General features: G+C 41.6%; 1 protein-coding gene across 1 annotated transcript; it reads left to right on the top strand.

Moving 5' to 3' along the window:
- Positions 1–837: 837 nt before the first annotated feature.
- LOC311263802 (uncharacterized protein) lies at positions 838–26409 on the top strand. The gene is made up of 14 exons (XM_084364122.1): positions 838–978; positions 5467–5512; positions 8841–8988; positions 9103–9160; positions 9303–9384; positions 12617–12732; positions 13472–13640; positions 17742–17872; positions 19356–19439; positions 19638–19667; positions 19892–19957; positions 20124–20258; positions 20694–20825; positions 22893–26409. Exons 2-14 carry the CDS (start codon positions 5467–5469, stop codon positions 23007–23009), a joined length of 1314 nt encoding a protein of 437 aa, XP_084220248.1. The 5' UTR covers positions 838–978; the 3' UTR covers positions 23010–26409.
- Positions 26410–27334: the final 925 nt, after the last annotated feature.

Genomic DNA, 27334 nt, shown 5'->3' on the forward strand with positions numbered 1-27334 from the left:
TAAGGTCCCAGAACACTGTTTGAGCACCTCTCCTCTGTCAAGATAATCCGTCCACCTGACAGGTGTGGCATATCAAGATGCTGATTAAACAGCATTGTAGTGGCCATTTGTCAAAAACTCCAAGTCAAACTTTACATCAAACTTCAAAATGCAAATTAAAGAGCCACTGCTGCACCATGGGCTTGTTTTGTACACAGGCAAAAGAAGTTCAATGTCCATTCAAAGTTCCTTTGCTTTTCATGGTTCATTTTTCCAAAAAGCAAGCAGGCACACAAAGAACAAAGGAATCATGCATGCCTCCCCTGCCCTGGTAAAACAAACCATAGGCCCACCCAGGTGCATCATACATCTATGGTTCTACCTATATAACCCAGGGTGCCCACAGTGTTACCAGCACTCCCAAACAACACAAAACCAAAACAACTAGCAAAAAGGAATGCTATCAAACTCTGATCTAATTAAAGAAAACATCTAAAACAATCAAACAAAATCAATTATCATTAGCATTATTATTATTTTTGTTTCATAGGGACAGCCTGAGCTGTTCTGGAGAACACACAAACATGTGGCTGCAGGTTTTGTGTGGACTTCTGGGATTTATTTCAAAATGTGTGAATAAGCATGAGAGCATGTGGAATCGACTTTCTCCTCATTGATACTGTGAAGCGTGTCCCTGTGTCCCTCTGTAGGGTCCATGCCTGCATGGCACAACTCAAACATACATAGTTTTTTCCATACAAAGTTTTTCCAGATAGGGTCCCGTAAGGAGAACCGGAAGGGGCGTGGCTTCGGCTCTCTATGTCTTCCTATGTGATGTGCCTTACTTTTGAGATATTTCCGACGGTACCCTGAAGGCAGCTGTGACTTGGCCGCCTTTCCACTCCAAACGTAGCGGTCTGGATCCAGCGGGGTGTCACCGACACACTAACCTACAATTGTGTTATGAGCTGTGAATAGACGGACTGCCTGCACTTGAAGGTAAGTGAGACAGGCTAAGGCGGGAGGCTGTGGTTTGCAACACGCTGAATTTCAGAGGCATTTGAGACATTTTGTTCCCAGCGTCCACCATAATAACCAACTGGTTGGACCAACGTGTTTATTTCGCTTAAATGCAGAGGCTGCTCGGTGAGTTATAATGGCCACTAATGCACGTGAATGACCCATGTTAAATGGGTGAGATGAAGCCTCCAGTAGGATCAGACATACTATATGATGTTTAAAAGTGTAGGTGCAACGGTATAAAGTGAACACAGCAGTGAGGATGTTTGAGCCTTAAAGCAGTCAGCACTGGCTTTTTCTCCCCCCGTGCAGCTGGCTCGCTGTCAACCTCCAGATCGTAGCGGAGGGTTTTTTGTCTTTTTCAGGGGGTACAGGCGGCCACGCCTTTCCTCTCCTCTCCTCTCCCCTCCCCTCCTCTCGTCTCCTCTCCTCTCCCCTTCTCTCCTCTCCTCTCGTCTCCTCTCGTCTCCTCTCCTCTCCTCTCTGACTGTCACATTACTCCTTTGTACAGGTTTCACACTGCAGGTACAACACCTACAGTAAGGACGGGGATATGATCGCAGCTGAACGCATCCCTCCTTTGTCTGATTCATGTTTATGTGACATTTATCCGACGAGGTGGGGTCACCGCGCCTCCGCCCAGGGCTGGGGCCTGTGAGGCGTTCAAGTACTGTCGAAAATATCACTAAATATTACACATGCCATTGATGTCTGTCGCTTAATTTAGAGGTATAATAATTAGGGTCGACCGATATGGCCAAAACCAATACCTATAATCGATATTCATTTGCAGTAAAAATGAAATTCTTTGTGTCAAAATTTAAAACAACCAGTGATGGACTAAACCTGAGTACAATTTACTCAGGTACCGTTCTCAAATACAGTTTTCTGCTACTTTATACTTCCTCTCCACTACATTTATTTGATACATTTAGTTACTAGTTACATGTTACCATTCAGTTAGTGTTGTGGGTGGAGCAGTGTGTGAGAGGAAGCTGCATCAGAGCCAAAGTAGAACATTTTTTAAATCAGTTTATTTTTTTATCTGCAATCAGACAGAAAAATCAGTCTACCCCTAACAATAATAATAATAATAATAATAATAATAATAATAATAATAATAGTAAAGACCTATTGAACTACTTTTTTAAAAGAGCTGGATTAGAAATAAAGTGAAGTGCCAGGGGCCGGACTTTGACATTCCTTATGTCTGACCTGTAAAGCCAGCCCACTGTAAAGTGGGCTAATTACCATACTAACAAAATGTTCTAAGGGCCACAATGAGGTTGTTGAAGGGCATTCATCGCACAGACTGCCAGTTGAATAGGTCTGTTGTATGGTATTAAACATTTCATTTGTGTCAAACTAAACTACTAAACTTAACTACTAAAATTAAAACATTGAATTTGTAAGTTGAACATTAACTGCACATTGAATTTATTGAGAAAACAGTCTTATCATTGGAGACAAGAAATTAAATGAATACGTGAGTGAATCATAGCTCACCTAAAATACACAAATTAACATTTGCTGGGATTTTCTTAGTTGTTATCTGGTAGGTCATTATTCAGAATCAGAATTCCTTTATTAGTTCGCATACGGGAAATTTGTGCGTCACAGCAGCCAAAGGACAGTTCAATATAACAATAAACAATAATAATAGTAAAAAATAAACAATATCATAAAAAGGTAAGAAATAGAAATAGAATCGTATATACATAATATGTACAAATATAAACAGTGTAATTGTAAACAGTGTGGGCAGTGAGTTGTTATTAATAATTCATAAATTATCTTACACCCACTGTGAAAGGAAGAGCACAACCACTACTATCATTTATCCCAACAGCCATCAGACTGTCCAACTCAAGCACTACATGAACAGTCACTTTCCACTCACTTGTTTGCTTTTGTAAATATCTTATTGTTTTTTTTGTAAATATCTTGTTTTTTTTCTATTTAATTTCTATTTAACTTGTGCATATTTGTCTGATTCTTTTCCTGTACTGTTGCATCTTGAGCTGTTATAACAAGTGGATTTCCCCGTTGTGGGATGAATAAAGCCAATCTTAATCTTAAACATGGGTATGAAAATTGCCCAGTTACTGCAAACCAAAATGAGAAAATGGGTTATGTATAGAGTTTTTATTGCACAGTGCACAAGTGAGGTCTACTGGGAGCAGTGCTGATTGTAGAGTCTGACAGTAGAGCCCGACCGATAAAGGATTTTTAAGGCCAATACCGATACAAATATTTGGTGATTTAAAAATCCGATATTCCGATATATCAGCCGATATATATATATATAGAAAAAAATAAATCCAGAAACGCGTAACAAAACATAAACAGATTTCTGTAACATTAGTTATTTGTAGTTATTTATGAGTCCTCACTGAAATAATATGATAATGCAGTTTAAAAATAAACTTGTTTGTTTTATTGTCACAACAGAACAGAGGAACATCAAAATTACTAGCTAAGTCAGTTTCACTCTCTCCTTACACATACGCAGCAAAACTGGACATGGTAGTTGCAAATTTTGTCATGCTTATTTGAGTTAAGAGAACTGATGGGGATGTTCTTTTAATTGTTATTCAAGCATGGAACGCCAACACTCATAACATAGTTGAAGGGTGTTTCGTCCGTTTTTATGTTATTTTTTAAATATTCATTTATCGGCCATTATAAATGCCGATACCGATAGTTTGGAAAATGCCTAATATCGGCCGATAATATCGGCCAGCCGATATATCAGTCGGGCTCTATCTGACAGCAGCAGGAAGGAAGGACCTGCGATACCTCTCCTTTACACACATGGGGTTAGTTAGTTAATGCTTTATACAATTGCAGCTGTTCGCTTTTTCTTCTAACCTGCCTTTCATTTTGTTTTTAACTTCAGTCAAGGCTCAAACTTGTCCTTTATTTACATAGGATGAAACTGTTCAATATAGAGCTGAATAGTTTGCTGTTCTGCTAAATTAAGACCCAGCACTCCCTCAGAATAGAAAGGTAGCAGGCAAAGCAGCTGACTAGGCTCAGTGTCAGTGACGCGTGGCCCTGGTCGTCTGCTGGACAACAAGAGGGAGGGAGATCAGTGGGACCTGTTGCCATTATGATTATGATAACATTATGATTAAACGGCTACTTGAATCAAATGAGTGGAGAAGAGGAGTGCTGATGAGCAGACAGTGTGTACTGAGGCTTTGTTTCCACAGCAGTTCACACAGGTTATCTTATCACGTCTCTGAGTGGTGCTTGTGAATGTTTGAACACAGTAGTTTAATAATGACCTGTCAGAGCAGAGGGGGAGTTGGAGTTGTTTGCAAGGAGATAACCTGCCTTTTCCAGACTTCTCAGTGGTAGCTGTAGAAAAAAGTATTTGGAAAGTGAAGAAACATGATGGGAAATTTAAAGAAGTATGTCACCTCTGAAAAGATAGCACTTGCATTAAACTGGGCTCTAGTAGAAAGACACATAATTTATTTTATTATACATATATTTTATATATAACATATAATAATAATTGGTGTTATATGACCAGAGATTGGGTGACAGCTAGTAACAAAAACGATATGGCATTACAGCTAAAGAGAGCGCTAAAATATGTTTCTGAAAACATTTTAGGTGAGAAATAGCCAGTGTAGTAACAGAATCTTGGTTTAAAGTTTCTCAGCACTGCTTGATTAGTCAGTTTGATCAGAGACCAACTTGATTGGTGAAATGACTCGATCCAAGAGAGAGAGAGCGAGAGAGAGAGGGGCTGCTCTCTTTGTTGATCTGACTATACTCTTTGTTTCCGTCGATGAGAACACATACAACATGTTTAACAACTATCTGTAGTTAATCCAACAACCCTACGATCCGACAGATGACACCTTTTGCGTCATTTGGTGCATTCTTGCCGAGTGCAGGCTATCACAGAGTGCAGCTTTTGCACACCTTAAGTTCGACAGGTGCGTAGGAGAAGACCAAAGGCTGACAAAATCAGGAAAAGGACTCCCGCACAGTCTACTTCACTTGCAATTAAGTTTACTGACAACAACGTTTTGCTACTTAGACCTTCATCAGGTTGTCTCAAGAGAGAGCAGGCAAAATAAAGAGAAGTTCATTGTTAATTTGGCTGCTATCATTGTAGTGATTCAAAGTTCCACAATTCAAAATGAATAGAAGAGTCGTGTGGTGACTTGTGACCTGACCAGTAGAAGGGGCTTAAAAGGTAAAGTTTGTCCTGGTACTGGCTCAAGAGGAAAGGTCATGGAGTGTCAGAATTGGGAGGGGATCCATAAGTTCACTGGTGAACTGACTAAAAGTTGTTTAGGCGGTCTGACCGGTCAGGCCTCTCAGACCGGAGTGGTTGGAGTTATTGTTATTCTGAAAAATGTGTGTGAAACAGTGTGATGACACTGTGGATTTAGTCTACTAGTAGTGGTTAGCGTGATTGAAACCTTTTCTGTGTCTTGTGTGCAGATGATGTGGACTGTTGTGATCCTGCTGGCTGTTGCTGTCAGTGTGGGTGAGTATCATCTCATTGCTCCATCACTTTTATCCCACCTGCTGTGTATGAAAGATGTGATCTCTGTTTAAGTTTAGCAGTTCATTACTGTGTGAAATGTAACAGATTACTTGAAGAGGATCTAAATTAAAAACTAAAAATGAAGGTGCACAAGGAGGTCAAAGGTCAGGCCGAGCTACTGATCAGATCACTCATAAACATGGTCAGTGATGGTAGGAGTTAGGGATGTTAATGATTAATGATTCAACGACTAAGACTAACAATTTAACCAATTAAAAATGTAGAGATGTGCACAGATATATCAAAAAGTATCTTTTTACAAACTTCAAGTACTTGCTTAGCAAATATATCAAAGTAAAACACAAGATACTGGCACAAGAGAATGTATTTAAATAAAATACAAATCATTAGAAAATACATAAAAGACATTCTACTCAAGCTGATTTTCAATTGCCTCAATGTTGGGTTGATTTTGTCGGGCCAGTTGTTGAAGAGCAACAGATAGGAGGTCTGCAATTAATTAAGTTTATCATTTAAGTAATTGTTACTATTACTTTTTATGTTCTTTTAAGTCTTAATGTACACCTCTGACTTTGCATTAGACATGTCAGGGGTTAAACAGTTTCCTGTAATATGTTGGAAAATGTCCAACATATTTCATATATTATTAATAACTGATGATAGCTTATTGTTAAGGCAGCTGACTGTCAATTAAAGAAACTGCTGTAATTTTGCATCCATAGTTGGAATATGATGTATGTAGTGCAAATATGTGGCATTCTTGGGAGTTCTGTCCAGTTACATACCTGTTACCAAGTGGCTGCTGGATTGTTGTTTTTGCAAAGTTGCAAAATCAGAATAAAGCCATGTTCATTGATTTCCTTACACCAAGCCATCTACTGTACTGTGATTTAAAAAACTCAGTCCATTCTTTGAACACTGTTAAACTGAGGCTCTGACTTGAGATGTCTGCTGGAACAGAAGACATAAAGCAACAACACTGTGTGAGAAACTGCATCCTGTAATGTTACAAAACTGCTAAATGTATTACTTGAAGACCTCCTACTCTGACACGATTAGCTCACCTTATCTGCTCTTTCTCCATGTCTCTCCATCCTTCTCTAGCTTATTTGATGGGCACATATGTTACTTCATGCACCTGCATGCCTTGTGGCACTTTGTCAGGTAGAACGTGGAAGTAAGAGTTGAGGAATTACCTTACATGTAAATCGCTTGGTACAAAAGCGTCTGCCAAATGACTCAATGAGCATGTTAATGTTTATTATTAACTTTACAATACATTACTACCACCAATAACTGTTTTATCAGACACAATTAGCTTTTCATGCACCATTTAGTCCCCCCATACTTAACTGTCCTTTCGGATCTTTAAAGAAACGTTTTTTGTTTTTTTGTAATATTTAGAATCCCAGCCAGTATTTAAGGCATAGCATCCATTTTGAATGATTCAGCAGTGCATGATTAATGTCCAATGCCAATGTTCAATGCCAATGCACAACGTATTTTGCCCCATTGGAGTGAGTCAGTATGGGGGTGTTTAATGTCAGGTTGGTGGTTGGACAAGAAGCAAGTTTAGCTTTCATGCAGGAGGCCACAGCTCTGTCCAGTTATAGTCCTGCAGTAAAGCAGTTAAAAAGTTCACTGCATTCCACCTTTAACTAGCTGGTCTCTGAAGCAACAAGTTTATAGCAGCTGAACATCTTATTTTCTTTTAAACCTCCATTGTGTAACTTGTTTGTAGTCTTGGTCTTTCTTTAACTTCAAATAAATGTTTAAACCTCCTAACCAAAGCCATACTTTCAAGCCGCTTTAATCTATATTTGTTACAATTACAGTTTATCAATTGATAATGCAAAAACAATGTGAAAAGGGTTTCTCATGGTGATGAACCTGTAGAGTATTATCAGCCAATCTGCAGCTCCCCTTGGCTCCGGGGGACTTTACAGTGTTAAGCTGTCTGTCTGTTTTGGCTCATGGTCATCACTCTCTCAGTTCTGTTTTCAGCTGCAGCAGATAGCTATTTTCAGTGAAAAAGTTCTGAAAGACCACTGAAGGTTTGCTGCTCTGTGTGCATCATTAAAATTAAGTTGGAATTCTGAGTTTATCTATCTGGGTGGGCCGGCCAGGTAGAGCCAATGTATGGGAAACACTGTAGAGATAAAGACAGTAATTATTGGACTTGCATTGATCACCCAATGGTCCAATATTGGCGTTCTTGTCTGGTGATAGGGTTGGATATTATGCTACTCTTTAAATTGAATGGTACAACAATGGTTGTGATAGCTCATTAGATCTGTGCTTCTCTTGTTATGACAAGTCAAAATGTCTGCTATGAAAAAGGTCTGCTAAGGCATCAATGGGTGCATCCCAACTCTCCTATTTGATATTTTCCGTGCTCCTCACCTGAATTGGAAGTGGTTCTGATCAGGACGTCTCAAAGCTTATTTCTGCTCAAAGGAGCGAGGAGTGAGGATACATGACAGCAGCCTTCACGGAAGTCTTTGATACGGACTGATCTGGTACATCACAAAATCAGTGGAGTTCCATACTGAAGTGAAGACAGTTAACAGAGTCAGTCAAGTTTTACATTTTGTTCTCTGACTCACCATCTAGTTGATCTGTTAACTGTAGGTCTGAACAACAGATATATTATTTATTTATTGGAGAGATTTCTCTTTTCTTGATCTGTAATTTCCCTCACAAAACTTTTTAGATCATTCATCATCATTTCCCTTCAGTTACATCAGATGTGAGGCTAATAATCCCTGAGCGTCGGGTTTGTCTGCATCTGAGGAGGACCCAGTGCACAGTATAAATACAGACTGTAGCTTGTTATTCATGTGCAGGTGTTTGTAAAACAGGTAACAGGGACATGTGTGCATCATCCGAAACAGCTGTTTTGTACGTGATGCCTAAAAGGAAAGGAGGTCTCATTTTATTTAAAACATATTTCAGATGAGTGAGACAGTGGATGCAGTTTAGGAGATTTGGGTATACGCTATGTGTATTTGACCACTGGTAGTAGAATCAGAATTTCAGAAAAGACCATTTCAAAAGGATTTACTCATTTGTCTAACTATTTGATAGCTTCACAATTCAGGAAACGCATGATTGGACCCAAAACTTAAGCAATGCTGGCTTAGTGTTAGAGATTAATTATCTTTTGTCAAAGGTATTTTCACAGACAGGTGCTGGTGGACAGGGTACAGGTACTCAAAGCAAAAGTACATCACATGGCAACATTGTGACATAGAAGGCTAAATACGCATTCTGCCTCATTTTCTTTCTCCTCCTGCCCTCATCCCAGAGCCCTATGCTGACCATGATCTCTATGAGCGTTTGGCCCATGGTCGCCAGCTGAAGATCTACCTGCCCAAAAATACAGAGAAGCTGGAGTTTATTCCTGCTGATGAACCTGGCAAGATCTTCCAGTACTGGGAGAAGGGCAGACAAAGGTGAGAAAGACTCGGGGACAGCCCATGTTCTGGTTGTGGATGGGATGGTCATGGAGGGAAGCTGTGAGTTGTTGGGTAAATGTATTTCAAATGCTGTTGTTCCATCTTCTACAGGACGACCAGAGGCAGGGTGTCAGGCACAGGAAATGACCGACGCTGGTACATCGACAAGGTAACCAAAGTCATTGGTTTAGAGTCTGTCTTACTGGAAATAAGTAATTGCTGGATTAATGAGTGAAGTTCAGTTTCAAGTGAAAGTGTTGCACCTGGTCAGAGATTTTCGTGTATTTACTTGGTCTGTATGTTTTTGTAAGGTGACCTATGAGGACCAGGGGACCTACATTCAGAAATCCTGGTGGGATAAAGTGATCTCCACTGTCAAAGTGGCCGTCACACGTGAGTTAGCAGAGGGTTGTATTAGCCATGGTTGCTAATATCTCTTGCTACTTTTGTTCAATTTTTTTTTTTTTTCAAAACTAATTTCTGCTGTGCAGATGCACTTAAAGCTCTGGTCTACGATCTGAGAAAGGTTTGAAAAAAGCATCCCCCCACACACACCCCTCTCCTCTGTGCTCCTTAACCCCTCCCCTCCGAGCTCGTATCGCTCTCCCCTCGGAGTCCCGCGACACACCCCCTCCGGCTACAGGCTTTTTTTTTTTTTTCTCTTCAACGAACTTTATACCTCCCGCAACAAGCACCAAGAGCAACAAGCCGGCAGAAACCAAATACACCCCAGCTTTGAATGCGGAGTAACGATGTCGGATTCACAGATAAAGTTATTACAATGCACGTTGAAACTAACGTAAATCTTGTAAGTCATTACAATGTCCACAGCTAAGCTCCACAGTCAAGCTAGCGTAACGTCATTAGCATGCTATAGCTACGTTACCTTACAGCTACGTAATACGTTACAACAGCTAAGTTAGCCACTTCTAAAAGTTATTGAGGGCCAAGAGACTAACAGATGCTGCCGTCAGCTTTCATCACAACGATCGCTTCCACATTGTGGCTGAAAAACAAACCTGTGTGAGTCTCGGAGCAGCTGTGTGTGTCCCAGCTGCTGTCTGAGTAGCACCAGACAGCAGCTAGGACACACACAGCTGCTCCGAGACTCACACAGACCGCGACACAAACGTGTCCGTAAACCGTAATCTCTTGTTTATGACAGATAAGACACACAAATACACACATCGTAACGCCTATATGATAATCCATCATATTGATTTAGCAAAGGCTTCGTTGAAAACAAACAGACAAGACCGGGAGGAGGGTTAGCAAAACAGTTGAGTAGTGACCGGGCGAGAGGTTGTTATGGAGAAATAAATCCGGACAAATAAGATAAAAATCCGGAAATAAATCCGAAACCCCTCCGCTTCGCGTTGGGGTTTCATCCATCCATTCATTCATCTTACTTGCTGCTTCATTTAGCTGCCACGAGCAAATAAATAGGCTGATTTGGTGTAAACATGTTAGCAATGTTAGCTTGTTGTTAGCTTACAATGCTAGCATAGAGGCTAACGTCTCCGTCGAACAAATAAACAATACTGCAGAGACAGAAATTGTCTCGACACCGTCTATTAACACAGAAACAAACTAACAGCAGCTTTCACAGTCATAAGCAGCATCGGCATGAAAGTTATCTGTGTCACAACATCCACAATAAAGACGAAGGTTACCTGCTCAACAGAAACGCCGCTGTATCAGCACCGGGTCCATATCTTCACGGACCTTTCGCAACCGTTCAAACGATGACCCGATGTTTATTCGGCTTGAGCCCTCTTTGTTTCACATCTCGCTTTGTGTCTTTTCAGTGACAGACTTTCTTTCTTTGACTCTTTGTCAGTGGGGCGAGCAGAGGCAGCTGAACAGCTCAGGGCAAAACAAACCTCTTGTCCGCTTGTAGTTTCAAATGCGGAAGTGGGTCGGGACCAGAGGGGAGCAGGAGCAGGAGAGTGAGCGAGGATTGGATCGGAAAATTGATCCAATAGGAGCCATCCGGGCCGGATGGTTCCTATTGGTCAATTTCTTTTCAGTTTTACAGACACTAGAGAGAATGATTTTTTTTGGTTCCTTTTACTCTTCACATTGTGTAGGTGGTACTATTGGGTCATAACCACCATCTAAATGATGTTAATAATAATAACAAATCTTTCAAATCGTAGACCATAGCTTTAACTGTTGCTGATATGATTATCAGGCTGCTGAAAAAGCCCACTGCATTAAAAATAGAACAATAAAATACACCTGCAGCCTCATTAAATCCCTGTTTTGCACTAAAAATACGCTTGCTGATATTTTACTGCAGGCTACATGGACAGTTTCCTTATTGGAACAATAATTAGGATAATTTTACATACAATTCAATTACAATTAAGATATTTTTTTTAATGGAATTATACTAGTGATTAACACCCTAGCTGTTTAGTTGCCAATTATAAAGGTAGCCAACAAGCTAAGTTAACTAATGCTTGGAATTTCATAAAGGCTCATAAAAGGAGGTATGCAACTAAACAGTATAAGTGACTTGTGTGTGCCTATTTATCAATCGTCCAGAGCTTCCCTGCTGAGCTAGCAACTGAAAATCCTACTAACAGTTTAATAAACAGATTTGTTGAAGACACGTTCACTGAACCATGACTGGAGCTCCGACCACATTGTCCCACTCACTGAACTAAACCTGGCTGAACGTTCAGTTTAGCTCACTAGCTAGTGAATGGTTGTTCATGAAGGATAAGCTAGCGAGCTGACAATTTAGTTGGATAAAGATACAATCTTTGAAACTGAAAGCTTAAGTCCTACTCAAGTATGTGCAGCACCTATATCTTCTTGATACCTTATTATTAAATCAAATATTTGGTTTTACTTCTTACTTAGACACTTTAAAACATGAGGGAGAGGAAGAGGTGCAGGCCAGAGCTACTCATCGACTGTCTCACTCAGGCCTCATGTTCATTGTGTAGTCGTTCAGTGAATGTACTGAACATGCATTATGTCACAGTGAGAGGGTCTGAGACAGTCTCAGGCTTCGCCAGCTGTTTTTATGTACTGCCAGTTTCACCACACATTGTAAACTACACAAAGAAATCAGGGTTTATAAAACGTAACCTGTTCAGCGAGTGTATCCCTATAGCTGTCCTCTTTTCAGAACAGTGACGTTATGTGTGTGCGCAGTAACATTGAATATAGGCACATTTTATCAATCTAGATTATGTGATAAAGCTAGATTGCAATCCAAGTCAGCTGTGCATTTGCTGTCCTGAGTACACCCCATTCCTAATGCCAAGGAATGACCTGAATCACTCATTCAGTTTATCCCATTCACTTGACACTGACTGAGAGCTCAACTGAACCGACTGAAGTGATCCGGTTCCAAAAGATTTGTTCTTTTGGACAAACTGTTTGCGAACAAGGCATCACTGTTGAGTATCAGGCATATGTCTGAGAGCAAATGAGTAAAACTAGTGAATGAGTGAATTGACTATTGTGTGATTATGTATTATAATAGTGCAGTATTGTAATGCACCATCACTGAGCACAGAATAGATTTTTGTTTTCTCAAAGTGACCCATCACATGCTCAGGATAGAAAATATGACTCGCTTTCTCTTTTGTTCTCCTCTCTTTTCCAGCCAGACACAACTACAAGAAGTGTGTCGCAGGAGAGAGTCTCTACATCCCGCTGGAGGGCATTGACCTGGCTGACGCTGCCCTCTCCTTCTCTGGGGATTCTGCTAATGTTACACTGGTGAGATGGATGGATGGATGGTATATGGACTTACATTTCTGTGGAGCTTTTCCAGTCTACTGACCGCTCAAAGCACTTTACAACTCTTGTCACGTTCATCCATTCACACACACACACACATTCATACTGATGGCAAGGGGGCCGACCTGCTCATCAGGAGCAATTTCAATATCTTGCTCAAGGATGCTTTGACATGCAGTCGGGGGCCGGATGTCGACGGACAGACAGACGGACGGACGGACGGACAGACAGACAGATGGGAATTAGTCGAGGGATGGAGAGATTCTGTATTTGGGGTAGTGATGTTATGGATTGTTGAAGGTGCAGCTGTAAGGGCTTTCTGTTTGTTCAGTATGAGTGTTCTCATCTCTCAGTAATTCTGTGTACTGGAATATCACAAATGTTATTATCTGGGTATTTACATATATCTAAGTAGAACAGCTACATATTTCTTGTCTACAGTAAGTGGATTTTACTTTTTCATCACTCAGGAAACAAAGTATCAAACAGAAATGGAAATGCATTTGTTCAATAAATTTCTGCGCAGTCACCTGTTGTGATTGTGTGTCAAAGACGTTGTTGAAGTTGTCAGTGTTCGCTGACCCTAAGGAATTATCAAACACTCTTTACTTTTTGAACGTTTTTCAGGTGGATGCAGATTTTTTTGTAACATTTCAAAAGCTTGTATGAATGCAGTTTGTGCAGGAGTGAAGCTCTGATAAGAGTTTGTCTCCCTCAGGTACATGACGGTGCTCGGGTGTCCCAGGACCTCCCGGATTACTGGGACCGGGTTCAGACACACTCCATGAATATCGAGATTAGGAATGTGAATTTTACTGATGAGGGACGTTACACCCTGAAAGACCGCAAGGATCGGGTGGTGTCTATTACCAGGATGGACCTGACAGGTGAGTCCCCATATCTTTATTTACTTTAATAATTATTATTATATTATTATTTATTATTGAGTGCACTGCGCCCTTAATCTTTATATGGATCCTCAAAGTGGTCATGAGCACGGTTGGAAAACAGCACCTGCCCCTGTTAAATACAGGTGATTGTGTGTAGTGGCGGGTTAACATGCTAAATCTACCAGCCATTTATATAGGTATATAAAAGTAGCTTAAATGATGAGTCGACTAATTGTACGTGGACACTGAGGAGCAGAGTAAGGCGGCATACACGCTAACTAAGCAAGGCACCCCGCCTCCTCCTCAAGCAAGCTATGATACTCAACTCTGTGCAGGAGACCAGAGAGACTTGTGCTTGTCAAAGTCTCTATCCCTGTCTGTCCAATTTATATATCTGCCTTATTTTACTGTTTCATTGTGTTTTATTTTAGCTGTTTCAGGAGTTGTTTGAGAATTGACACCAGGTAAAATCACTTGCTGTCAAAATAGTGGAAGGAGCCACCATGACTTCACCCACAGGTTTCTGAAGAGTCAGAATGAAGCTCAAAGTGGGTCAAAAATGGGCAAAGAGGCGTAGCGTGGGTGGAGCAGAAGCGAGCCTAGTTAGTTAAATAAGATGGAAGTTACCAAGCTAGCTACGGCTACAGTAACAAGCTATCAGCGCTCACACATAAAGAGAAGCGACATTAGTCGTGCGGGTTTGATTACAGGTTTATTCACCCCAAACTGCTAGAATACCTTACTGTACATTAACCATAAGCTAGCAAGCAAAAACGGGTATTGAGGGTGTGTGTGTGTTTGTGTGTGTCTGTGTTTGAGTTCAGTTTTGTTTCTGACCCACAGAAACACTCACCCACCAGTTACTCTGTTTCTTTCTGTTGTCCGGTTGTGTCTTCTCTTTTTTCCATCTCTTCTCTGTACGTTCATGAAGTAAAGTACATTTCTCTCCATTCAGCAGTCAAGTAAGAGACAGTTACATTACATTAAACGGTACATTACAGCAGATTTTGGCACCTCTGTGGCTCATTGCTGCAGACAGGTTGAGAAGCGAGAATGAAGATAAATCCTCTTTTTAAACCCAAAAGTTTAAAAAACAAACTCTGTGCTCTCCTTGACTCCTGGTGTTAATTCCTCCAGATGTTCGTGGCTCTGCCCACGGCGGTCTCCTCCAGAGCTCGCCAACTCCAGCGGCAGTCAGCTGATTAACACTAACAGGGTCGCTCGTTAATCCCAAACACCGGTATCTGTCCCTCCGCTCCAGTCTGTTCATCCAATTAATAGCACAGCGATATTGTTTCTCTGATATTTCCGTAAAAAAATATTTAAAGAATAACGCCATAAAGAGGTCAAGATCAGTGACTGGAATAAGCTGAGGTGAAGCCCCGCAGACAGCTCGTGGCTACCTGTCACTCAAAGCAGCCATGTCCCTAATTATGCATAACTTTAAGCCTTAATATGAGTTCAACCAGTGAGTTTTATAAAAAATGTTAGGTGTAGAGACAAGTTGGATATTTTAACACTTATTCAAGTGGCCATTAAGGAACTGCAGTTTGGCATTGGTGTCATTTTTCAGCTCCAGAGGTTGCTGTTTGGTTAAAACAAAAAAGTTGCTTGGAAAAAATAGTGAGTGCCTGTTAGATTTTGGAATCCACCAGCCACAGTAGCAGGTGGACAAAAATAACAATTTCCAGACGCGGTCTTTCCGGGGTCCACATTATCTGCATGTGTCTGCAGTCAGTGAACCAGTGAATTTGACAATGAGTAGGAACAGGTTCATGAGCACAGCACAAGCATTCAAATGCAAAACCCGACTGTTGTTCTCAGCTATGTGCTTTCACTGTTACCTCCAGCTGTCTTATCCAACTCTGAGCTGTAGAAAATGGAACATTCTTCCTGTTAACAACCTGGATTTATTGTTCCCATTCAGACCAAACGCGATGGACGCGATGCCATCGCCCGTAACGCGAGCATCGCGTCGCTTGACACATTTGTCACATTTTTCACCATCGCTTCATCGCGCAATGACGCAATCCACCTCCCGCTATTTCCTTCACTTCCCGCTGTTCTCATCAACCATGGCTGAGTTAACTACCATAGCTGCGCTTTATCTGTTGTGGACGTATTTGGATCCGAAACCCAAACGCCGCCGCGTCTGGGTTCATGAGATCCTCCGCAGACGCTCACAGCTGGGTGAATACCATCACCTCCTCCAGGAGCTGCGTCTGGATGACGGCCGTTTCCAGCGGTACTTTAGGCTGACGGTGGCCCAGTTTGAGGACCTCTTGGCCCGGGCCATTTTTTGAAATGTTCGCCTGACGTCACTACGTCGGTGACGTGGTTTGGAGATCAACGCTGATTGGATGTCGCGGCAAAGCGTCACGCGATGTCGCTTGAAAAGTTCAAATTTTTCAACTTCAAGCGTTGGACGCGATGAAGCGATGGACGCGTCATCGCGTCGCTCGTATCGCCCGAAACGCGTCGCCCGACGCGCCATCGCGTGTCATCGCGTCATTTACATTGACTTTGTATGGAAAGTTGTGGCGTTCATCGCGTCCATCGCGTTTGGTCTGAACGCACCGTTAGGCTTATCTCTAGTTAATGATGTGTGCTTCAGAGTCATGCTGTAGATAGTAGCTGGATGTGAGGTCCTACAGCAGTGCACAGCTGGAGACTGCATGCAATTGATAATGATTTAATTGCAACAAAACAAAAAAAACAGTACAAGAATTGATCATAGTTTATTAATGTAACAAGAAAGCTCCAGTCTCTTCAGTCCTCATACAGCAGCAGTACCAGCGATAGTGTCTTCCAAAGTGAACAGGCCCATTGATTGACAGTTAACATGTGCTTTGCATTAATAGAGGATATTTTTAGCTGGACCTATTTTTAACAACAAACCTTGCACCTGTTGCGTCTTGACGTATGTGTGGTCCTGCTCCTGAATGATGTGATCTCCAAAAAAGACAGATGCAGGCTCTCCTATGACAGACTTGATATGTTTTCTTCAATCTCAGTTTATATTAATATGACCCGACCAGTGGCACTGCTTCACAATGTCAGTGGTCAGTTGTTATATTTAATTCACTGAAGTAGAAAAATGAGTTGGTGGTCACGGAGCTGCAGAATATCTTAAGTCTATCTTACAACCTGGATGATTCAGTCTTTCCTCTCTCCTGAGTGTTGTTACAGCGCTTTTGTTGAAAAAACACCCACACCACCACTTGCTCACAGTTCTTAGGAACCTGCCCAGTCACACCAGTCTGACATGCTGGTGCTGGTTCCAGAAGAGTTGTCCTGCCACACTGCACACAGAGACCCAATCCAGCTGCTACAGAGACAACCTGCCAGAGGAAACAAACACACTGCTATTCCATTAGAGTTCCTCAGACTTAATCAGTACAGATACAGGACATTAGAGGATGTCTAAAGTAAAAAATCCTGCCAGCCAAGGTATGCTCACCATACACTTGAAGCAGAACAACAGAGGAATGCATGGGGGTGTTTCCTGTTTCTCATGCTGGCTCCAGCAGTCGGCCAATGAAACCAGAGGTGCACTGTGTTTGCTATTCTAGTGTGTTCTATCAGTGTTTGTAGTCTGGTAGTGTTATTATCTACTAAACTGTAGTATCACTCTCATACACTGTTTATAGTTTGTGTTTGCCCTTATCAATATTGGCTTATTAGCCATGTTACTCTTCACAAAGTCAGAACATTTGTATGTTGCACACAGAACATGGTGAACCCATAGGACAATCATAAGGAGAATAAAACCTCACAGCTGAACCCAGTCAGTCGGTGTGTTTATTTAATCCTTGATTCCTGAGTACCTCTCAGGTTGGGTAGAAATGTCTGGACGCAGTTTAGAGTCAGTGGGCTAAAACATGTAAAATCACTGATATTTCCTGTGCTTTAGTTGGCTCATGGGGCACAGGATTATCCTCTAACGTGTGATGTCACAATCCTAATCACACTTGACGGAGTCTCTGTTTTAATGGCAGTTCTGTTCTTTTTCTCCTTATTTGCCTCTCATTGCTTTCAGATCAACATTAGAGATATGATTCCAATCACCTGTCTCTCCTCATCTTTTTCCCACTGCAGACCATCATGAGCACACTGGGGGAAACCCTCTCATGGCTCTGCTCTTACTGTTGGGCATCCCGGCTGGGATTTGCTGCTGTTGTCGGAAGAAGATTTGCAAAAAGAAAGCCACCACTGCAGCGACGCTCCAGGTACCAACAATAGCCTCAGACAAGAACGAATCTCTCTGGAGACACATTGGTGTTTTTTTGTTTGTTTTTTACAGGTTTTTATAAACTTGTTACATAATTAATATAAAGGAATTTGCACTGGCACTGTTTTATTATTCTGACAAAAATCATTTTAAAATTTTTACTGAAAATGAAAAAGTCCATTTAGCTTGTGAAAAGCTGCTCCTCCACCCAGCATCCACCTGTGGGTTTTGTAGGATACTTTATATCAGCGGTTCCCAAACTTTTTTAGCTGCGCACCCCCTTCTATGTCCCAACCAGGTTGACAAAATGTTGCATTTTGTTTTTTTCAAAAAAAAACCCCAAAAAAGCCATATTAAAAGGCGGCATGTTTAATCATGCTCAAATGACCAGAACACACATATAATAAAATAATCACGATCACAACAATGCGCTCTGGCATTTGAATTAATCTGAAACACTGTAACACAGTTTCAATATAATGCAACAAAGTTATGCCCAAGCTTCCACTTTTAAGAGCAAAGAGGATGGATGACAGGCTCAGGATCAGAGGCAGAAAGCAGATAAATTGGGGAAACTGTAATTGTGTAATTATCAGACCGCCATTACATTTTTCATCTCGTGCACCCCCTAGCGGCAGCTTGCACACCCCCAGGGGTGCGCGCACCACACTTTGGGAATCCCTGCCTTATATAATAATAACAACATGTTTGACTCATGACAGTTTAGGGCTTCAGTATAGAAACGGTCTTAGTTAGTTGAAACATTTAAACCCATGCTTTTGAAGCACAGGGTATTTTTGAGAATTAAACTGACAACCTACTTAACTACTTAAAAAATAAAAAGGTGCATTTTTTTTCTTTACTTTTGTAAAACATTTCTTTTTCAGTTGTGAAAACTGATAAACAAAGTGGAGAAAAACAATAGGTCATTGTTTTAACACATTTAAATGTGTTTCACAGGTGAAAATCTGATCTCCTTGGTGGAGGTAAAAAGTATTGCTTTACTTTAGACTAGTCCAGTTGATTTGACATGATTAATCACTAAAGACAAGACTGCCCAGACTGAAGAGCCTCTCCACAGGCACACTAAGGCATTTTGTTGAATTTCACGGATATAGTCTTTATTGAAGGGAAAGGTTCGGGATCTCCATTTCTGACCCCGGCTTAAAATACCTGTATTTATCCTCCTCAATAAGAAGCAAAGAAGCTAGTCACTGTTGCTGGAGGCGAGGGTCTGTTATGTTGCATCCTGCTAATCATGGGGGGAAGGGCGGCACTCGGTGGTCAGCAGTGTCCTCAGGACCTCTCTCCTTTCCTCTCAGCCACCGCAATTTAAACCTTTTACTGTTTACAGTTGGCCAAGAATTTGTATAAATAATCAATAATCAATCAATAACTTGAAGCTTCAAAACAGTTAAATGCTTTGTCATCATCATCATCATCATCATCATCATCATCATCGTCATCATCTCTCTCTCCAGACCACTCCAGTTGCAGTCCATCCTCCTCCTGCTGGTCCTGTAGGACCTTGTCCTCCCTACACCACACCTGGACAACCAGGAGTGGTGAGACTTTTACTCTACTGCCCACTTTGCATGATTTCATGGTTGTTCTTACCTTAACAAACATGTCTATTTTTATTTATTCATTTATGTAATTGACAGTATTCATGTTAATATGAATGCCTCATAGTGAATGTGATAATGAATTAATGTACACTGACTAACTGAAAGAATGTAACTGTTGTAACTTTGTGTTTACAGATGTACTACCATGGTCCCGACCCTAACATGGTACATGAGACAATACACAACACACTTTTATTGAACAGTAACTACACACTATTTACACATTATTCATTATGTAACACATCACTGTATTTACCAGATTTGACCAATAAAAGGAGAAATATTGGTGAGCTGATGTGCAATGCTAACCTAAGACAAGTGTTTTTCTTGTGTACTTGTCTGTGTCTGTGTGTGTGTGTGTGTGTGTGTGGGTGTGTGTTTCTACATAGGGTCCTATGGCCCATCCTCCACCACCCACTGGCCCAGGACAGTGGAATGGCCCCCCACCCTCCCCGGTAAGTATCACATTGAACCAAAACTGCTTGATGGAGTCTGTTTTCATGCAAGACGTTTTTTTTTTTCGACTTGTACTTTGTAATCTCCCTGCTCCCCAGACTTCCTGTTTTCCTGCCCCCTCCCTCATTATTTACTGATCTAACTTGTGATTGTCTCCCTCTGCAGGGTTTTAACCCTTCCTACCCACCCCAGAACCCTGTCTACCCTCCTGTTGGTCCAGCTATGATCCCTCCTGGCCAGCCTCCACAATGGAACGGTCCACCACCAGGCCAGTACCCCCCTGGACCTGTAGCTCCAATGGTACGATTTGTCTCTCAATCTGACAGGAGTTCTTGAGAGGAATGCCGGTCATTTAGGCATTTGACCTTTGACCTTTCACATGCTCAGATCAGAGGAAGACTTGAAGCTGTGGAAACTGTCTGCAATCCCTGACAGAGAGCTATGCTGCATATTACTGTTTTACACAATCAGTCTAATGATCAGGCTATACAACCCGCAGTTCTGTGGCAGTATTCACTATCTTAAAGTGATAGTTGGGGTCTTTTGATTTGGGGTTGTAAGAGGTACTTGTCCCGAGTCAGTGTATTACCTGCAGTAGAAGACCATCAGCTCTCTGACACACATTATCAACCAACTATCACTTTAATCTTGTCAATCAAATAACATTGTGTGTGTGTGTGTGTGTGTGTGTGTGTGTGTGTGTGTGTGTGTGTGTGTGTGTGTGTGTGTGTGCAGGGCTATGCTCAACCTCCGGTCATGTATAGCTCCCCTCCACCAGCAGCAGCTAGTGAACCCGTAAAAGAGGAGATGGAGATGAAGAATACGGCTTCCTCACCTGCTGACCCCCTGCTCACTGCTACACCACAGGTAGGCATGCACACACACACACATGGTTGGTAAAAGGCTGGTCCACCTGGTCTTTAGTCTGAAATGTGTCCCCAAATGTAGCCTATGTCAGAAACACATGCACATATGTGCACGCACACGCGCGCACACACACACTATGAAGGTATATCAATGTCAAAACAACCAGAGAGATGCGCAGCAACGGGTGTGTGCACGCATGAGAATTTTGTTATGCGTGCGGTCGCAGTTTCTGATGTGCGACCGGAAGTTGATCTGCACCGTGCGCAACACACCGCGTACTTAGACGCCTCGCGTAGTTGTTCTGTGTTCCATGTTCATCCAGTAGATGGAGCAATCGATCCAATACGAGATACAGACATACAGGCTTTTACATGACATGATTCATTTGTTCCATGAAGACAGAGAAAGAGTTCTGTTGCTGTTTCTTTTACTTTGTTTCTCACATAAGACACAAAATCAATGACAAACATTTGTAAGTTAACCACGCCCCCCGCAGGTGATCAGTTCATTGAGAACTGCTGGGACCGCTGGAGAGGTGCGTTAGGTTTGTGCACCTGAACAGCTGCAACACACTCCCAGGACTTTTGTTGGGAGGGGCGGGGGAAGCACGCACTTTTATCAATGATCCACCGTCCTGGTCCCACTGAGGACTCGAGCAGCAGCGTTTTTTATACATAGGCCTACATATATACATATATATATATAACCGCACGCGTGTGTGAACGCGTGACAACATTTGTCAAACAGTGACAGACAGACGTGCACACGCTGCTTCATACGCACGCAGCATCTTGTTACGCGTGACATAGTTTGCGCACGTCATTTCCGCCTACATGTGAGCGTGTGACAAAAATGTTCAATTATCTTCATGCGAGCGTTAATGCGTGCGTTCGCATTAAAACGCATTAATGTTACACGTAGTCACTACGCGTAGTGTGATTACCGGCGTGCAGCAGTCATACGCGTGAACGTGCGTGTGAACGGGGGACCATTATAAGTCAATGAGGAAACTACATTACACGTCAGGCGCTGCTCGCTGCACAGGCGTCAAAGCACGCGCGTGTGACACGTTCAGTTGATAGGTGCGCACGCATTATGACACGATTCTACCGCCATAGTGTGTGTGCGTGTGTGTGTGTGTGTGTGTGTGTGTGTGTGTGTGTGTGTATGTGTGTGCGTGCGTGCGTGTGTGTGTGTGTGTGTTTGTGTGTTTCTCAGTAACCTGGGCTGGGCTCCAAGCTCCTCCCTCGCTGCTGCACAGAGTGGAGTTCCCTGTTTATTTAAGCTTTCCTAAATTTGAGTGTTGTTTGTCCAAATTGCACCAAATTCAGCACTGCACTTCCTCATTATCAGTGTGAACATAAACAACAACCATGGCTAGTGTTGGTACTCACCACTGTCAAGCCAGTTTGTTTGTATTGGGATATTTCGGCTGCACTTTCTGTGCCATTCTTGTGCAAATAGCTTGCTAATATCTTTAACAATACATCCACCTAGCCCTTTGGAAGACTGTGGCCATGCACAATGAGTGCACGGGTAGAGCGTGTGAAGACAGGCAGGTATGCAGGCAGACAGACAGGTAGCCTGTCCAATCATTTCATACGGGCCAAATGAAATGTTTGGACTGGCTTATTAGACGCCTGTGATTGCCTCAGATACTGGATTTGATTTATGCATTGTCGGGATGTTAAGAGATTTAAAAATATAACAAGAAATGCTTCTAGAATAACTTACCAACCCTAGCTTTGAGTAGTTATTTAACTGTTGTGGGAACTTAACTATGTTTGTAAAAGTTGATGTTTCATCATTTTCCAAAAGCTTGTTTTCCACATTGATTTAGCATTACACATGCGTCTGAAATTCTTTCTGGAGAAAGCTTCCAGACACCTGGTTTCAGGGCATGAAAATGTTCACTTAGTCTTTGATTTTTTAATCGTCTAGTGGTTTAAACACTCTACCTTACTGTGACTTATCTAATAAAGGCAAATGATCTAAAAAAAGGAAAAATCATTGACAAACGTACTCATATAAAGGAGACAAACTCAACATGCGTTCTTTACTCCCTAGGAATCAGGAGCTGCATCCGCTCCCGTGCCCCCCTCCTCCACCAGCGCTCTTAGCTCCTCTGATGGTGCCTGTATGTTCCAGATCAACGGACAGTCATCCTCCAGCAACTTCCTGTAGGGCAGCTGACTTATGGAACGTCTTCCTCCCCGTACTTCTTCAGTTTGATGTTACAGTGCACCTCTGTGACCATTTTGCATTTCTCTCTTTAAGCATTCTAAGCAGGGATGCAAAATGTCACAGGTGGAAACAATGAACAATATTAGGACAGTTGATTATATTTTTTGCCTCCTTGCCTTGATCAATAATTATTCACCTATGTGAATGAAAATAATGTGTTTTTAGACTAAATGAAGAATTATGTCTGGTATAAAATGAATTTGGGGATCAAATTTCCAGAGGTGAGGAGACAAAAAAGAGTGTTATGTTGAAGTGTTAGCATGTTGAGTCCATCTCACCTGATGAGTTAAAGAAGGGGCCGGTCCAGTTTAACAAAAGCTAAGAGATGTTATTCGCACATAATTGTGTTTTCTAAACACTACAGTTTCACTGCCCTGTTTGAGTCATTTTCTTTGATTCCTTTATTGTATTTCTGATTCATAAGAGCTGATTCTGATGTAATATTCCAGAGACAACAAGGAATCAAGAAAAAGACTTGAGATTTAGAGTCTAGGAGTGACAAAAGGAATATAAAGACAACTGACTGAAAATCATTACATAGTAACAGCTAAGAGAGGTTGAAACATGTTTCACAGCCTTGTGGTATGTTCAGACTTCTGTCTTCAACATGACTGTCTCGTTTTAATGCAACAAATTTGACAGTTAAAGTGTTTTTGCAGTCTTCGTGTTCTAGCTATTAACAGCTGGACCTGACCAGATGTTGTAGCTAGTAGCAGTCACTGACTATTTGTGTTAGATGTATCAGAGTGATATCAAACTCCGCTTCAGCTTCAGTCATTATGTATCTCTGTGTCCATTTTTTTCCCTGTTGTCTCCATTAATTCCTGAAGCGGAGTCAGACAGCTGTGTGTTGGATGGGAATGTTTAGCTAAAACTGTTTTAGCTTGAGCTAACGCACTGACCTTGAGCTGCCTAGTGGTGAGCTTCTTATAGTCCCCAGTGAAAAAAAGATAAAACCCCCAGTGGCCACATACAGTGAACATACTGCAATACTCTTCTGACATACTGTGCAAAGTTATCAAGCTTTCTTCCATCCACCAACAACTCAAATCATGACAGATTCTGTCCTGAGAAGAGCTGTGTGAAACAGAACAGCTAAAACAGTAGCAACCTCATTTTTGGATAATATGCCTCTTCAAAGGACAGCATTGTCAAGACAGTTTGTGTTGGTCGATAGTATGAAATGTGTGTGCCTAAGTCAAATTGAACTCACCACAACCCCCTGAATCCTCTGATAGATCAGATGTCCTTGATTTGGTGTGAACACTAGCTGCCATGTGTAAATGTTAACGCCTAAACCGTAAGAATGCCAACAGAAGAACCACTTTGACTGGCTTTCACATTGGCCTCATGCATCCTTACTATTGCAGCAAAGAAACATATCACTCACTCACACACATTATCCATTCAGAGCCTTTGGGAGTTACTATATATCACCAATTCACAGCTGAGCAGAAAGTAGCAGCATTAACTCAAAGCAAACCAGACAGTGTAGCAACTTCATGTTGGTCACTGATGGCCAGCCTACTATCAGGGTAATGTTGGAAACATTAACTTTTGTCATAAACTCATAGGAATAGAATCAAATGCTAAAATTATGCCGACCAAGTGCCACCACACACACACCTCCTTTAGCTCTGATGCTTTTTTGTCCTTTGTTATTAATTGTTCTGACTTCTGAATCGATTTGCTCAACTAGACTTTTGAGTGTTCCTGATGTCTCTGATGGAGGTCGTAGCTTCCTACTCATCCACAACGTTCACCTTAAAACCACTAACAGGCATTCATTGAACTGTAAATATCACAAATGCCTTTTCTCTGCCAAAGTCCGGTTTTATTGTCTTATGTCTTATTCTTTAATTTTGTCTGTTGAAGTGAGTAAATACAGTGAACCTCAATACTGCCATCCAAATAGTAAATTGCTGCATTTGTATGGCACTCTTTCCAAAGCGCTTTACAATTTTCTTCTTGTTCACCCACTCACACACAGACACTCAAACACACACCCACCGATGGCAGTCAGCTACCATGTAAGTTGCTTGCCTGCCTATTTGTGGTTCAGCATCAACACTTTTACCCCTTTCAATCAAGGAGGTTCAGGTGCTGGTTTGGAGCCAGTGCCTTCTCTGGAACCATTTCTTTGTGTTTCAACTGCTAAAGAACCGGCTCCAGGACAAGAAAGGGACCGGGGGATTTTTTGTGGCCAGGGACCAACTAAAACCGCTTTTGACAGCCATTTTCAACAACCGGAGCTAGTGCAGCATGTTCTGACTTAACCATGAGAGAATAAACAAAAGATTTGAGCTATTTTCACTAATCAAAGGTCTCAGGACCAGTCATGTTTGGATGCTAATGTAGGCATGCAAAGCCAGAAGCCACACCTGTCAAGAGTCGACGTAGTCATATTTGTTCCGAGTCCCACAGCTTCATAGTTGTTCCTATCAATCCTGGAAAATTGGAGATATAAACAACGACTGAATGATCCGTCTCTACGGCAGCTCTCATGCCTATGTAAAAGGAAACCGGTTCTTTAATGGTTCACAGGTTGAGCAAACTTTAAACCAGTACTAGCACCAGCCCAGAACCAGCACTTGGTTCGCTTTGTTCGAAAGGGATATTTGATATGTGGACAGGAGGAGCTGGGGATGAAACCGCTCATACACAGGGTATGAAGACCAGATGTTGTAGACCTGTATGTATTTCATTGTCTCAGGTCAGCTGGAATCAGTAATGCAACTGGGTTTTTGGCATCCCAAACAACCAGCTGGGACAAGAAGCTCTGGACTGCTATCTTGTCTGCATTTTACTGAAATATAAGCAGTGTGCTCCCTTAAAGGAAACTTGCATGTTAGTTTATTGACTGTAAACTCGAACAATATCTCCTCAGTTATGCTATTGATATACTCTGAACACAGTGAGTGCCTTTTCATCTGTCAATGTGAAGGTGACTTTGGCGTCTGCAGTAAAACAAGGTCCTGTTTTTTTTATCTTTGTGTCCCTTACACATAAAGGGATGAGATAAACTGTGGTTCACATGTGGTTTTTTATTGTTTTTGTGTAAATGTAACCAATGATATGTACTAAAAGTGTAGTTGTAGTTGAAGTTTATGGGTGTTGATGGAGTTGTAGACTCCATCAAACTGGCTCTGTTATTATGGTATATTGGTCTCTCCAGTTCCACATCCACCTCTGGATTTCCTGCCGATGAACTGACAATGGTTTCCTACCTCTCATTTTATACCTCTTCATACTGTACATGTATATGCAAGTATGTATCAACGCATGAATAAAGTGAGCTGATCATTTTATAAGATACTGTTAATAAACTCAATGGAACTAATATGTATGTAAAGGACTGGTTGATTGGGAAATGGCTCTCCTGTCTTCCTGGCCCATCCCAAATTGTAAAGGTGCAGTGTTTTCTGTTACTTTTAACAGGCAAACACAACTATTCGCATAATTATTTGTGTGACCAGCCAATTCCCCCTTCCTTCTAGTGTGGTTTTATTCACCCCATCCCTAACTGGTCAGACAGATCCTCCCCAAAGCTGCAGTGGCATTTGATGGATGAAACTGTTTCAGCGACCACATACAGCCAAGAGTACTGTCATCAATTCCACATATGATCAAATGAGAAATATGGTCACAGTCTGGTGTTGAATAATGGCCAGAAAAATATTTCTGCAGAATATTTGGATGTAACAGTGAAGTTGACCTTTGACCTTTTGGGTACAAAATGCCATCAATTTATCCCATTAGACATATGTGTAAATTTTTTCATAACTATCATATGAATTCTTGAGTTATGGCCAAAAAAATTGTGTTTCATAAGGTTGACGCCGGTTTCATGCCAAAGTTGAACAAATTCCCTAAAGGCATTCCTGGTATATAATCTCACAGGCATCTGACATGGAAAGGCCAAAGTGTTCATACCTCTTCTAAATGGCTGTGTTGAAGCATGTGTAATCCTTTATTGTACAAATGGCATTGACAGCATTCTTGTTTGTTCGCATGAAAGGTCACAGAAGTAGTTGTGTAAACAATGAAAAAAAGGTTTTTGAGAGAGAGGTTCAAACCCTGCTTTCTTTCTCAGCACCACACAACTGATCAATTATTACAGTCAGTTTCAGAAAGTTAATATGACTGCTGGACACAGCCCCCTCTCAATTAGGTCATCAGAGAATAAGAAGGGGCCTAAGACATGTCAAGCACTCCCATTCTGGGACCACTCTCTCACACGTTGAATCCAAAAGTATATCTTCAGA

This window comes from Pagrus pagrus, assembly GCF_965226575.1.
Source record: "Pagrus pagrus genome assembly, chromosome: 2".
NCBI lineage: Eukaryota > Metazoa > Chordata > Actinopteri > Spariformes > Sparidae > Pagrus > Pagrus pagrus.

Excerpts from the sequence above, each read along its gene's own strand:
- LOC311263802 (XM_084364122.1), top strand. The coding sequence starts at position 5,467 with ATGATGTGGACTGTTGTGATCCTGCTGGCTGTTGCTGTCAGTGTGG. Across the intron at positions 12,733-13,471 it reads ATTCTGCTAATGTTACACTG|GTACATGACGGTGCTCGGGT; the intron begins GTGAGATGGATG and ends TGTCTCCCTCAG. Across the intron at positions 13,641-17,741 it reads TACCAGGATGGACCTGACAG|ACCATCATGAGCACACTGGG; the intron begins GTGAGTCCCCAT and ends TTCCCACTGCAG.